At 48.2% G+C, this 14,127-nt stretch overlaps 1 protein-coding gene across 3 annotated transcripts in view; it reads left to right on the plus strand.

Moving 5' to 3' along the window:
* The window catches only part of SLC35F3 (solute carrier family 35 member F3), a 166,345-nt gene extending 153,477 nt beyond the window's left edge, over nucleotides 1-12,868 (plus strand). For all 3 annotated transcript variants that reach the window (XM_085055494.1, XM_085055493.1, XM_085055495.1), the window contains 5 exons: nucleotides 28-247; nucleotides 5,885-6,010; nucleotides 8,353-8,545; nucleotides 10,114-10,203; nucleotides 11,198-12,868. In XM_085055494.1, coding sequence (XP_084911620.1) covers nucleotides 28-247; nucleotides 5,885-6,010; nucleotides 8,353-8,545; nucleotides 10,114-10,203; nucleotides 11,198-11,442 — 874 coding nt within the window. In that variant the 3' untranslated portion in view covers nucleotides 11,443-12,868. The remainder of the gene's footprint in view (nucleotides 1-27; nucleotides 248-5,884; nucleotides 6,011-8,352; nucleotides 8,546-10,113; nucleotides 10,204-11,197) is intronic.
* The last annotated feature ends 1,259 nt before the right edge of the window (nucleotides 12,869-14,127 follow it).

Consider the following 14,127-nt stretch of genomic DNA (forward strand, 5'->3'; position numbering starts at 1 on the left):
AACACTGCCTTTCTCTCCTTGTTTTAGGGAGTGCTGCCGATTTTTTGGAGACAATGGCTTGACTTTGAAGGTGTTTTTTACCAAGGCAGCACCCTTTGGTGTTCTTTGGACACTCACAAACTACCTTTACTTACATGCAATAAAGAAAATAAACACTACGGATGTCTCCGTGTTGTTCTGCTGCAACAAAGCTTTTGTGTTCTTGCTTTCATGGATCGTTCTGAGGGACAGGTTCATGGGAGTGAGGGTAAGTGACTCCTTATCTCTGTCTCCCTTCTTCCCCCTCACCCTTGTGTCTTTCCTTTACCCCTTCCCTCCTGCCAGCTGAGCCAAGCAGCACCCATGCCGACAGCTAAGTGGGCACAGCAGTCCTTGAGGAGCAGGGATCCATCCTTCCCTGCAGCCTTCCCAGATGCCTGTGAGCTCCTGGAGCCCTTGGCTCCCCCAGCCGAGTGCCTTTGTGCATATTCCTTCAGGAAAGAGGTAACTTGCTCCAGAGTGTGTCACAAAGGATATGTGCATTCTCTGTATTGCTGTGGGTGTGTGTCAGCCTTTGCCAACGCCTTCCCAGTGACTATTGCCAGGCTGTGCCACCAGACCTGGTTGTTCCTAACTGCATATCCTCGCAAGCCCTGGCTGCACACAGTGCATCTCTGGTCCCAGCCTGTGAATTTAACAGGGCTCTCACCTTTCTACGTGTGACAGCAGGCTTGCAGGGTGGGACAGTTATCTTTTGCATCCGTGTCGGGTAGCAGCAGCTGCGGACAGCAGAGGAGAGCTGGGCTGCCCTCGCCCACCTGTGGCCAAAACGTGTGTGTGCAAGTGTCGCTGATGGAGGATCGGTGTCCTCAGGGACTTGCGTCTGGCCAGCAGCTGTGGGCTGCTCTCCTGGTGGCATTCCAAATGTTTGCTCACACCTTTAGTCCTGCACCCCACGCAAATGCTTCTGCAGCAGCAACAGAACCATGTGCAGAGAGTTTATCAGAAAAGCTCTCAGCTCCCTGCTGACCCAGCTGGCATTTTAGCAGCCCTCAGCATGTGGTGTCCTCTGGCAGCAGAGTGGGTGGGTGGGTAACACACCACCCTGGGCCCAAGGAGCCTCTGCCAGGGCCAAGAGCAACTGCAAGGAAAAGGTGCCAGTGGGTCCCTCCTGGCACCAATTAATATTAATTAATAATCAAGATCAACAGCAATAACTGTAATTATTCCTATTTCCTGCTCACTACCTGAGGAGCTCCCTGCTCACCCACCCAGGCTCGTAATGCTAAGAAGAGGTTGTTGCGTGGAGCGGCTGAGAGTTAAGTTTTCAGGAAGTATTCCTCTGGCAGGAGAATTTGGCAGGAGAGCTTGGCCAGCCTTTCAGTGGTGGCAGCCAAGAGGCTGCTCAGGGGATGGTTGCAAAATGTACCTGCCAAAAGCTCGAGGTGGCCAGCTGGTGTCTGCCCACCCCTCTGCCCAAGTAGCCCTACCCTGAAAACAAATTAACTGTGATTTTTGAGTGCAGACACAAGGGTATCCTGAAATGATCCTGGAGGTAGGGAAGTCTCATTGTTATCAAGGCTGGATGTGCTGGCCATTTGGATAAATGAAAAACAAAGAAAGGTATTTTTATGTCTTCATCTCTCTTGTGGCACTGTCAGCTGTAGCACTGGTGGGACACCAGGAGAGATGGTGCATGGAGAGGTGACCACTGCTGTCTGCACCTGCAGCTTGCTCCTCAGTGTGCATGTGCCATCTCTCACCATGGGATACAGCTGTGGCGTGGGGGGAAAGAACCCAAGCTGTGTGTGTAGGGATACCCACATGGGCATGTGCATGATGGAGGAGAGGTGCTCCTTGTGCTCTCCTGAGTGCATGGCCATGATGGAAGAGCCAGGATGGTCAGGGACTCTCCAGCAGCTTCCTGGGCAAGTTGTCTTGTGCCATGGCAGGGGACATGCACTGGGGGATGAACACCGCTCTCAAAGGAGCAGAAGGAGTGGAAGGAGCAGAGAAGCAGACCCACATGGTGGTCCCAGCCATGTCCAGCTGTCTTTTGTTTCCTATCAGCACTACTTTGGGAAAGCAGCAATGAAGCAGAGAACCAGAACAGGACCATGGCAGTGGTGGCTGTGTGATGCTGCTGCCATGTGTTCCAGCTGTGGCACCTGGGATTGGTGAGGTTGTGGCAGGGGGGCTTCCTGAGAAGGAACAAGCTGTCTCCTGAACCCAAGAAGGAACACAGCTGTCTCCTCCCCGGGTGACAGGCCAGCAAGGGACCTGGGTGTAGGGAGAAGGGATTTGCAGATGGACTGGGCTATTTGCTCTTAAGCAGTTGTGGCATCCTGACCTGTGGCAGTATGAGAGTGAGGAGGCACTTGTCCTTATGGATTGGAAGGGCACATGGCAGCACAGCAGTTGTACAGCCCAGCTTTGTGTGACACAGTGGGAGTGCTGGGGCACTCCTGTCTGCAGAGGGACATAGCATGGAGTCTTTGGAGAGAAAAATTTTCTTCCTTCTTTGCTCTCTTTTCTGTACAGCCCATGTGAAAAACAACTGGCAGCGAGAGTGTCACTGCTTGGGCATAGGCTCAGGATGAACCTCAACACACTGCCTTCTTCCTGGGACTGGCAACCAGGAGGAAGGACACTGCTAGGGCTTCACTGGGAGTGACCTAGGGGCTGCAGCCAGCACACAGCCTGGCCCCAAAGCACATGGTCCGTCAGGGCCTCACTGTGCCAGAGCTGCTGACCCTTTTAGAAGTGCCTTTTGAGAACGTATTTGGCAGACAAGGCTGCAAGGGGGACAGTGCCTTGCCCTGCAGCAAGTGCCTTCCCACGCTCCTGCTCCATCCCTACACCAGTGCAGCAGGATGGATAGTGCCACAGCAAAGCTTTGACTGCACATTTGGGTGTTCCTGTTCACTCCCATTGATGGAGAGGCCAGGTGAGAAAGGCAGCAGCTCAGTGGGGTATAAGCAAGTACAAGTATCCTATTTGGTCTTCAGAAGTGCAACTACAAGCTCTGTAAGCACATAAATCACAATTTGTCTGGAATTTAAATGTAAGAGCAAGCTACAAGTTCTGATCCTTGCCATTCAGGAACTTTTAAGTGCCTTCATCTCCCGTAATGAAGTTGCACTTCTCCCCCTTGCCCTGCACTGTGCCCAGAGAACAACCGACTGGGCTGTGAGCTGCCAGAGAAGACACACACATAATGAAGCTGTGAGTGCCTGAAGCATTGCCCCTGCAAACCCTGCAGTGCTGTGACATCTGCGGGCACTGTGGCGTGTGAGCAACCTGTCACCACCATAACAATGTGCTTGATAGACAGGCTGAAAGGCTTTGAGACAAGGTGTATGTGACACCCTTGGCAGGTCAACAGGAGACTGTGAGATGAGGCCAAGACTCATCTGGCACTTGTGACATGCTTGATGGAAGAGGCAAGGGCCTCTGCCTCAGCAGAACTGTTTGCAGACTGCATTTATTTGCCTTGATCTTTGACTTTGGTGCTTCCCCCCATGCTACAGTGAATAAAACAGCTCGGGATCCAAGAGAAACATCACTTGCAAGTGCCTCCTGTGTACATAACAGACAGACAAGCACATCTGCCTGTAGGACTTGGAAATAAATATTCTGTCAAATCTCAAACTGTAGTCTTCCCTTCCAGCCAGGCAGAGACACGGTCTCTTGGAAGGTGCTCTGAAGTTGATCAGCTCCTGATGGTAAAAGCAAAGCTGGAGACTTTTCATTCTGCAATTCATGAATGTGCCCCCCAGTCTTCCACATCTGGAGCAGATGCTACAGGAAACGCTACATCTTCCACTCTTTGTCACCTGGTCTGCAGCACGGGTGATGTTGAAGGAAGGTACAGAGTTGCCATCTTTCAGATAAGCCTGAGCCATGTGCCTTGCAGCTCTCCAAAGAGCCATAGTGAGTCAGAGCAAAGGTGCCTCTGCTGCAGAAGCCTGCCTGCAGCAGCTGTGGACACCTAGCAAAGTCTTTCTAAATAGGAAAAGCCTATAATGGTATTTCCTCATGAGACTTTCCAGCCTCCAGCAATTTGAGGCTCAAGGACTTCCTGAGATGGAAGTGGTATTTCTATAGCTAATAGTCGTTGATGGAATTTTTTACTTCCATGAGTTTATCCTTGTAAACTTTCCACATCCACAGTGTGCAACAGCAAAGATTTCCTTCACTTAATTATGTGCTGGGTGAAGACAAATCTCTTTTTCCTTGTTCTGCACCTGCCTTATGCTAGTCTCATTGAATGACCATTTTCTTGTGCCTCTGAAGCCACACAGCATTTCTGAATTTTTGACAAGCATCAGCACACCAATGAGAGAATTGCTGATCTTCTTCAGCACTGTGTGCCTGAAACAGCCCCACACTGCTGTAGAGCCATGCAGTGGGGGTTCTCTCCTTGCCTTGAAAAGAAGTCTGTCCTGGACCATAGGGCCCAGTTACACCACCACAAAATTTCACTTTAGAAATTATGCCCCACAGCTGTGCGTGGAGAGACCAAATGCCAACAAGGCTTCAAGCCAAGCTGCTGTATCTGAACCTCTCCAAATCTGCAGCATGTATACCCAGCCTTTACAGCTTGTACTGGGCTCCAGCCTGATCAGGTCATAAATCAGCAGTCTGCCTCATGCCACCCTGCCATTGTACAGCAACACCTGTGGAGAAATTTTTTTGTTTTGTTTGCAAAAACAAATTTTTCTGTTTGGGAAAATTGAAGGTGTTGATGTTGGTGTGCAGGAAGGATCTGCTGGATGATTGTCGGGCTTACAGATGTCCCTTGGCACCAGCCCCAGCTCAGCCCGGGGAAGAGGCTGCTGGTGCTGCTGGGGTTGGGACCTGCAGCTGGTAAAGGGGCTACCTTGCCACAGCTTTCTCATTGGGCAGCAGCAGAGCTTGGCACACAGATCTTCCCCCTGCATCTTCACTGCAGCCCTGGTGTCTTTGGTGGGAAACAGGAAAGATGAGAGCAGGCTCGTGGATGTGTAGGTGGCTGCAGCCTGTGGATTGGGTTTAAAACGCCAGTCTGGTCATGGGAGAGGGGACAGTTGGCTGGCAATTACCCAGCTGTGGATCAAAATAAACTGACATCCCAGTCATCTCTGAGGCATCACCATGACTGTGCAGCCAAAGGGCATGTGGTCTAAGCAGGGCATCCCTCACACCCCAGCAGAGCCAGGAAGCATGAGCATTCTGAAAGCCCTATTCACCCCAGAATTAACGCCCTGAGAGGCTGGAGGTATTGGCAGGACAATCCCAGGGAAGCCAGGGGTCTCTTGCTGACCCTGCTAAATTGGGGGCAGCCTGTCCCCTGCCTCTGTGAATGCTCCCTCCATTTGGGAGACGCCCCCTCAGGCACTGCAGTGTGCATAGCTGGCTGGAAAAATCTCCTCCTACTCTCTGAAATGACTCGTCTAGACTGAAAAGTAGCTACATGAGTTTTATTCCCCTGTTTGTTTCCATAACCTTTTTCCTCCAAAACTTCAACAGCACTCACAGCCTTTTCTGCAACCTCCAGGGAATTATTACTTGAGTATTACTGTCATGCACAGGCTGCAGGGACCCACTGATGGGGAAGCTCAGTGACAGAGATTAAAACCCCACTTCAGCTCAGTCAGAAGCACTGAGCCCTGCAGTCTGGCCTGCTGCACACACGCGAAGCAGCCACTCCTTTGCAGCTCTGCCTGCAGCTTCCCTGCAGCCAGGGAAACCACGAGGGCAGGCAGCATCAGCTCCCTGGGTATTGGCCCAGCTTGCTACTATTTTCTACATAAGCAGATGATGGAGAAGTGCTGCACTCACATGTAAATCTGCCTGCCTGTTTCTCCATCGTGGGGGGTTGTCTAGTAACACTTTCTTGCTTTCTTTCTTTGTCTCCAACCAGATTGTGGCTGCTATATTTGCTATTGCAGGGATAGTTATGATGACGTACGCCGATGGGTTTCACAGCCACTCCGTTATTGGGATAGCCCTGGTGGTGGGCTCTGCCTCAATGTCTGCTCTCTACAAGGTAAGCACACCTGGCTCTTCCATCCCAGAAAGATGTCTGTCACCCTCATCACTCACTTTGGCTGCTCCTGTCTGACTTGCAAGCCTCCGTGCAGTTCAGTGCCATGTGCCCTTCTTTGAGAGCTCTGCCATGGACACACTGGCTCTGCAGCACTGCATTCAGGTGCTCCCTTGCTTTGATGTCTGCTCTCACTTAGGATAAAAACTTCTATCTCCTGGCAATTGTCTTCTCCAGTGCTCCTCATGGGGAAGGATTTACAGATGTCCCACCTCCATGAAAAATGAGAGAAATTGCTTTTCCGTAGATTCTGGATTTAATCACTCATTCTGGAAGCATCCTGCAGAGATTTACCTTAAGTCACTTTGTTACCTCCCTTGCCAGTCCTCCTTCAGTAACATATGATGCTTGTGTTGGGCTTAAAGTATTGCTTAACATGAAAGCAATCCCATCCTTAAAATGCAAAGCACATGCCTGTGAATGAAGACCTCATCCTGACCAGCTGAATAAGCTGCACTACGTGTAAGATGCAGCCTTCTCTGCTGGGCAGAGCCATCTCACTCAGCCTGAGACACTTCTGGGCATTTGCCTCTGTGCTGCTCATGGTGCTCAGAGTCACAGTCCACAGTGAGGAATAAGCATTTGTAGGGTGTGGTTCACCCACCCTGGCTGGGATATGTGGATTAGGAGGAGGCATAGACATCTCCATCTGGTCTAATGAATTGCACTGTACCAGTCATCCAACAGGAATTGGCCAGGAGAACCCTGCAGCCCTAACACCAGCAGTCCAGGGAAACTTGCCAAACTGAGAAGCATCTGCCTGTGCCCCTCAGCACAGCACTGCGATGCCTTCTGCTCACTTTTTCAGATCAGACAATGTCTTACATTAGGACTGTCATGAGGTTTCATACAGCTCATTCCTCTAATGGAGCATTTCCTTGCAGGACCAGAGACACAGCACTCCAAACCAGAGAAAATTAAAGGCTAGAGCCTAGTTCTGTTCCCTTTGCCATGACACTGCTGCTCTTTCTGGGAATGGGATTCTCAGGGCTGCTCCACCAGAGCCCATGCACAGGAGGGTGGTGGTGGCAGTGCCAGCAGAGTGTCACTCTGCAGTGTGCTCTGCATGCCAGGACAGATGAAGCTCTGCAGCTTGTTGTGCGACACATGCCACTGCCACTGCTGCTGCCACCCTGCTCTTGCTTTCCACAGTCTGGCTCAGTTTCCGTGAGCTGGGTGTGCCAAAGGGGCAGGCAGATCTGCAGGCAGGCTGATTGCATCATGTGCAGCAGAACCACTGCTGTCCACGTGCAGGCTAGGAGGACAGGTTGAGATGGCCTTGCTGGGGGCAGCATGCTGTCCTCAGGTGGCAAATGAGGAGTAAGTGTCTTGTGGGACATTTTGCTCCACATTGCAGAGCAGCAACACAACTGCACTGGCCAGTGATGGCTGTGGGGTGGTGGGAGTGGGCAGAGCCCTGCAGACTTGCCTGCTCTGTGTAGGCAAAGGAGAGAACTGACACTGGTGAAAGGAGCTGCCAGTGCAACACAAACCACTAAGTCAGAATCCATTCGCTGTCCTGGTTTGCAGCCAGTAGCAGAGGAAAACTGTACCCATATAGCATGATATCCAACAGCTCTGTGGTGAAAAGCTGCTGAGACTCCAGCCAAGACCTGTCCACAGGCATGCCCCAGCCACAGATGGGCTGCTCACATCCTTCATTTCTACTGTCTTTTTTTCTTCTCCCACCAACAAACCAAAGCTTTTAAATCCCTCCCTGCAGGAGGGATTTAAATCCCTCTCTTATTAGCCAGGCTGCATCTGTGCTCTGGGTTGTGGAGCTGATGCTCTGCTATCTGCCTTCTGGAGATGAGTTCCTGGGGAGAAGGTGGAAGGACAGCCATCCAGCATGGACTGTGCTTGCCCACCACCACAGCACTGCTCAGGTGGCAGCCAAGGGCCTGGACCAGCAATGTCTTGTGCAAGGAGAAAATACATTGCTTCAACTCCTCCCCATGCCCTGCTCCACAGTCTTCTTAATGTCAAGTTTTCTGGAGGTGCAGAAAAAAGACTGAAGGGTCTAAGTTATGGTTGAAGGGTCTAAGCTAGGGTTAGTGACCTTTCCTTTCAGAACGTGCACAGAGACTCAGGGGGCAGCTGCCCCTGCCTGTGTTCCAGTGGGTGCCAGGAGGAAGAATGCTGGGCCACACAAGTTCCTCTCCACAGTTTCATAAGCAGCCCTCCTAAGTGTCCAGCAAGCATCACTGCATAGCTGCCAGAAGAGAACACCAGCCTTCTGGGGATGTGGTGCAAGAGAGTTAAACCCATGTTTTTTCCTTTTTTAGGTTTTATTCAAACTTCTTTTGGGCAGTGCTAAATTTGGAGAAGCTGCCTTATTCCTGTCTGTATTAGCTGTCTTCAACGTTCTCTTTGTTACCTGTATTCCTGTCATCCTTTATTTTACCAAAGTGGAGTACTGGAGCTCTTTTGACATCATTCCTTGGGGGAACCTCTGCGGATTTTCAATTCTCTTATTGAGTGAGTAGATGGTGGGGGCTCTCACAGTGCTCAGGGTGGAGGAGGGTGCTAGAAACTGGCCACTGGAGGAAGCTGCAAAGCTCTCCCATACTGGAGCTGTTTTCCCTTCTTCTCAGCTTAATTATTAGCTTGAGATATTACGAGAGGGTCCGTTCCTAGGGGCAATGTAGACCTCACTTCTGCAGTTATTACCACACCAAAATACTGTGGCTCTCCTTAGACGGTGATGTGAGACTAAACTGTAAAACTAAACTTGTCCTAACTCCTACTTGTGAACTCTGCATCACAGGCACAGGTGATGCTTGCCCAGGCTGTGACAGAAGCAGCCCTGCTGGGAAGGCATTAGCCCTGCTTGGGCTCATCAGCAGCCCCACAGCAAGGAGGTTAGGCCAGGCCAACCAAGACCAGACTCTGACGCCTCTGCTGCCTGCAGTAATAGCTAATCGCTACTCCTAAAGAGGAGGAAACTTTTGAAAATGTAGTGTTGCAATGTGTTGGTGGAAATTTGGTAGGTGGCAATCCTCTCTTCTGCTGCCACTGCTGTGCCACCAAATGAGCCCAGCTGGGGAGGGATGCCAATCTAAGTTTTACAGGTTACCAGAAATGTGATGTTGTTCATTGTTCAACTGGATGAGTTGACTTGCTGCCACAGTTGGTCTCTAAACTGGATGATGGACTCACATCTCCTAAAACATCAATATCTACTGGAAATAGTTCTTCTCTATCCCTGTCTTGAGTCCCAGCTCCTTCTACCCTGAGCAGTCAGAACACCTGAGTGCAGAAGTACCTCCAGGTTACTTACCAGTGGACTCAGTGGAAGGTGTCTGTAAGCAAGGGCTGCAGAACCTGGTGAGGATCACTGGCGTATGCAATACATGGCTACTACTGAAAAACAGTCAGAGCCCCAGCTCCTGACAAGCTCAGTATTGGCAAGGCTCTCCTGACTCTGCTAAAGCTAATCACCTTAAAACAAGTGTGAATTTGGTCCAAAAGCAATTATTAATTTGTCATGAAACATTCCACAAGCAGCGTATGGTATTACAATGGAGTGATATTATAATCATTCTGTAGTAATGGTATTTCATTGTATGAAATTATATTTAGCAAGCTCCTGCCTGGAAGAGGGTTAGATTTACAGCATCTTCCACCTGCAACTGGAGGCAGCTTTTCTACGAAAAAGCATCCAGACAGAAGCTGCTGTTCATCTGAGATCTCCCAGATGAAGAGTGTTTAGTCTTTCAGCAGGGCCAAGTGGATCACCAGATCAGTATAGAGAGTGGGAATTACTGCACATGACACTCAGAGACAGGCTGTACCCAAAACCCACCCTGATCCTGCCACTGGACTCCAGAGGGATGTAGAGTTCCCCAGAAACAGCAATGTCTCAGGCAGGTAGACATGCAGCAGACAGACCTTTGTCCACTGGTGTCTTCAGGAAAAACAACAGAAGTTGATGTACCCTTTATTTGAACAACAAACAGAGACAATAATAAAGCATAAATGTTTCAAGTGACATTCCTTCTGCCTAATTTCACTGTACTAAAAGGTGTTTTTCTTTCCTTCTTCAGCATTCAATATTCTACTAAATTTTGGGATTGCTATTACCTACCCCACCTTGATTTCTCTTGGAATTGTACTGAGTGTCCCAGTGAATGCAGGTAAGAATTTCTGTCTTTTGCATCTTAATGAATATATTAAACCTATGGCCTTTCAAATACACAGCAGGGATACAAGCAAATAGATTTATTAAACATGTTTTGCATTTTCTCTCAAAGACTTACAGAGATGACACTGATTAAAAATTTATTCTTTATGTGTTAAAATATGTATTGTATAATATTACGTGAATATTCATTATCCCTAGAATTTGTTTTTAAGTTACTATCTGAAGAAGCCTGCATACCGAAAAACAAAGTAAATTTGAAGTCATTCATCTCTGGGCTGGAATGAAAACCCATGGATAAAGCAGAAATCAATTCTTAATGATTTCTTCAAGGCAGGCTTAACACTAGATTGAAACAAATAAAGTTGCTTACATTTTAGAGCAGATATATACCAGTAACTCTGCTTGCCTTGGTAAGTAACATTGCAGGTGTTTATCAAGAGCACTGGACAATTCAGTTTTGGGCATGGCTTGGTACATTTATCTCACAGTTTTCTGAAATATAGTGAAAGCCAAGAGACTGCAGAGTCTGGGAGAGCTGGGCAGGGGAGTGCAGACACAATTCCAACCCAAAGCAGAGCCACTGTCCTAAAACTCAGCACGCTCAGCTGCTGGCACTGTGCAGGTGGCAGCTCCCAGCTCTGGGCTGATGCCAGAATGTGTGCACAGCTCAGCCCATGCAGGGTTTCTTACTCTGCAGGGCACTCAGGGTAAGAAAAATGTGCATGGAGATGCTCTTGTGCAGGGAAGGGAAATGTCCCTTTCTCTGCATCCCCAGACCTCAGCAGGAGTTCCTGTGCTGTTGGTGGCAGGGACATACCCTGCTGTGTGCTCAGCCAGCAGAAAGGATAGTGGCCCTGCTGTCATTGCCTCCATGGTCACAGTCTGCTGCCACAGCCAGCCCTCAGAGCTGGGGAGAAGGGGAGGGAAGGGGATACTGTACTAATGCTTTTTCCCATGTAATAACACCCACTCAATGTCCCACACAGTTGTTGATCACTACACGAGTGAAATTGTCTTCAATAGCGTCCGAGTAATCGCCATCATCATTATTGGCCTGGGCTTCCTCCTGTTGCTCCTGCCAGAGGAGTGGGATGTCTGGGTAATAAAGCTCCTCACACGTCTCAAAGTGCGGAAGAAGGAAGAAATCCCCGAAGGGAATGGAGACATTGCTTCAGGACTGCCTAACAAAAGCCGGAGAACTCGCCCTTCCATGTCATCCTTTGCTCATTAAATGCTCTTTCTACCAAAACGTTGTGGTTAACGTTATATATGATGATGCAAAGGTCTTTCCTTGGCAAGAAGCACACCTGTCCAACACGGTGTACATACCTGTACAGTTTTGATATGATCACCATCTAAAGCATCGAGTCTTGGCATGTCCAGTTTGCTTGTACTTTTTTCACATCTGACCTTTCACTTAAGTAGTACACTGAAAAAACCTGCAAACCAAGAACCTCTCTTCTCTTTTTAAATGAATGTAATATATAGTCAAAATATATTTGCATAGGTTATTTTAAAGAATGACTTTCATGAAAAGCAGGGCAGACATTTTGAACATTAGGTACTGAATGATGCATTGCACACTGTGATTTAAAAGAAACAAATGCTATGCTACATCACATGTTTATTTTTGACCAGAGCTGTACTTTGAAAGTTATCAAGGAGCAAAAACAAGGGAATCTTTTCAGGGAATGGGAAGATGGGGGGAAGAGTGGAAGGAAGATTTAGAAATCGCTCTATGTAAATGAGCGCATGTTGCGCTGCAAAAGGAAAATTCAAGCGCAAAAAATGCTTGCACTAAAGCACTAGAGAGAAAGCAGTCTAGAGCCCAAATCTCCTTATTCTGCATATGACTGTAGTCCACGTTTAAAATCATGCAAGAGAAATCCAGTGCCTTCTACAGAACTCTTGTCTTTATCCACGCAGAACCAGGTCCTGCTGCGAGGCACTTGCAATGGCAGGGCTCAGGTTTGTGGCCCCAAAGGACCCCAAATTCCCACCGACATCAGGACGTGCCTCCCATACACGCCGTGGCTTCTGTGGGAACGTGGGGCCCGGGGGACTGCAAGTTTGAGCGCAGGAGACCTGGTTCTCTTCTCACTTCACAGGTTTTACCCCTGTGTGGAGCTGCGCTTGATTAATGCCAATGTGAGGAAGGGAAGTCTTGGCCGTGTGTGGGACAATCCGACCGAAAATGATCAAGGGGCTGGCAAGAGCGTGGTTGCTGATGTACAGTCTGAGAGCATGGACTAAGGGGGTGAATCGCCAGTTGCTTTTACTCCATAATTGTGAGTGTTAAGAGTTAAAAATGTAAGATATTTACATCAGATGTAACACTTTTTATGAAACTTGTAAGCACCAGGATGTTTACTTACGCGATTTTGGTTCGCCATTAAATTTCTATCTGTGATAGATCACATGCTATGTAAAAAGGGGGGGAAAAAAGGTTATAGTTTACTATTTTTGAAGTTTACATTGTTGCATACAGAATTAAAAGTGTTCTTTTGAACTGCTGCCATAGCCTAAGGTCCCTGCTGCCACTTAGATCCTCTTTGTCTCAGGCAGGGGTGGCATACACTTCAAAACATTTTAGCAAATCAACTTCAGATTCCATTATCTGTTTGGCAAAGCTAAATAATAAAAGATTTTAAACTCAGCCTCGGTTAATGCTATCCGTTTCCTTCTCTTGACTGAACCTCTATTGCAGTCCTGCTGTGGGTAGTTTTTGGCCAAAGTGATCAGAGGGGAGAGACACGATCATCAAAGCAACCAAGGCTGCATCTCGATACACTGCTAGCCCATCTGTCCAAAACAGCATCTGCTCTAGACTACCTGGACAAATCCATCTAGAGAGATGCTGTTAGGCATCAGTCAGGAGACAGACAACCAGCAGAAGCAGACCAAAGGAAAAATTGATCTTTGAATGCATCAGTGAGCAGCCATACATGCATATGCTGAAGGATATTTAGAGGCTATGTGTGGGATGTGAATGTGTACATTAATAATCAGGCCCTAGTCCAGGCTGTTTGTCCCCTTCATATTGCTTGATGGCCAGGCACTAAAGACTAACAGACATTACACACCTGAATTTTTTAACTTATTTCTTTGGGAAGATGAGGAGGGTAAAGGCACAAGACAGGAGCACAGGTACAACTCCAACAACTGCATTGAAAGACACACATAGAGACTTGACCTCAAAGCTCCCAGATTCAAGTTTATTCCATCTTTGGACAAATCATTTTGTCATCCTTGCAGATGTCATCCTCCCCAAGCCTCCTCTCTGAGCAAGACCAGGGAACAATATGCAAACAGTCCTTCCATTTTCCATAGTCCCAAAAAGTGGCATCTTTTGTGCTCTCCACACTTCGTTTTGCTGTGTGTTTGATGCAGTCTGTAGGTATTCAAAAGGCTCCAAGTGCCGTTTTAAAAACTGAAACTAATGGGTGTTTTTAACCAAAATGGAAGCAGATTTTTTAGCATTCAATACAGATTGTGGGAGAATTTACGGACCAGAATGGATAGCAGCATTAGTAAAACTGTGATCCACCAGATGCAACTGTTATTGCTTCTGCATGGCTCATCCACATGCAAGGGCTGGGATTTCAAACAGCACTTCATGAGCCATCTCTTTCCTGAGTGGGACCTGTGCAAACTAGATTTACCCATGTTAAGCGATTCTGAACTAGGCACATTAACCAGCTGAAATGACCTATATTTCTTCAGGCAATACCCTGCCCTAGGCATAAACACCTGAGTTGACAGTAAGTCACTGCTTAACAAAACCTTCCAGACAGTGAACTCCAGGATGTGACTAGGAGAACAAGAACACAGCAGGTCCATATGGTATGTGTGCAACATCTCTTAGTGCCAAAGCATGCCAGGTCTGAAGCTGAGGAATGAAAAAGTGGAGTTGTTG

This window comes from Lichenostomus cassidix, chromosome 3 (genome assembly GCF_008360975.1).
Source record: "Lichenostomus cassidix isolate B80296 chromosome 3, HeHo_3.0, whole genome shotgun sequence".
Lineage (NCBI taxonomy): Eukaryota > Metazoa > Chordata > Aves > Passeriformes > Meliphagidae > Lichenostomus > Lichenostomus cassidix.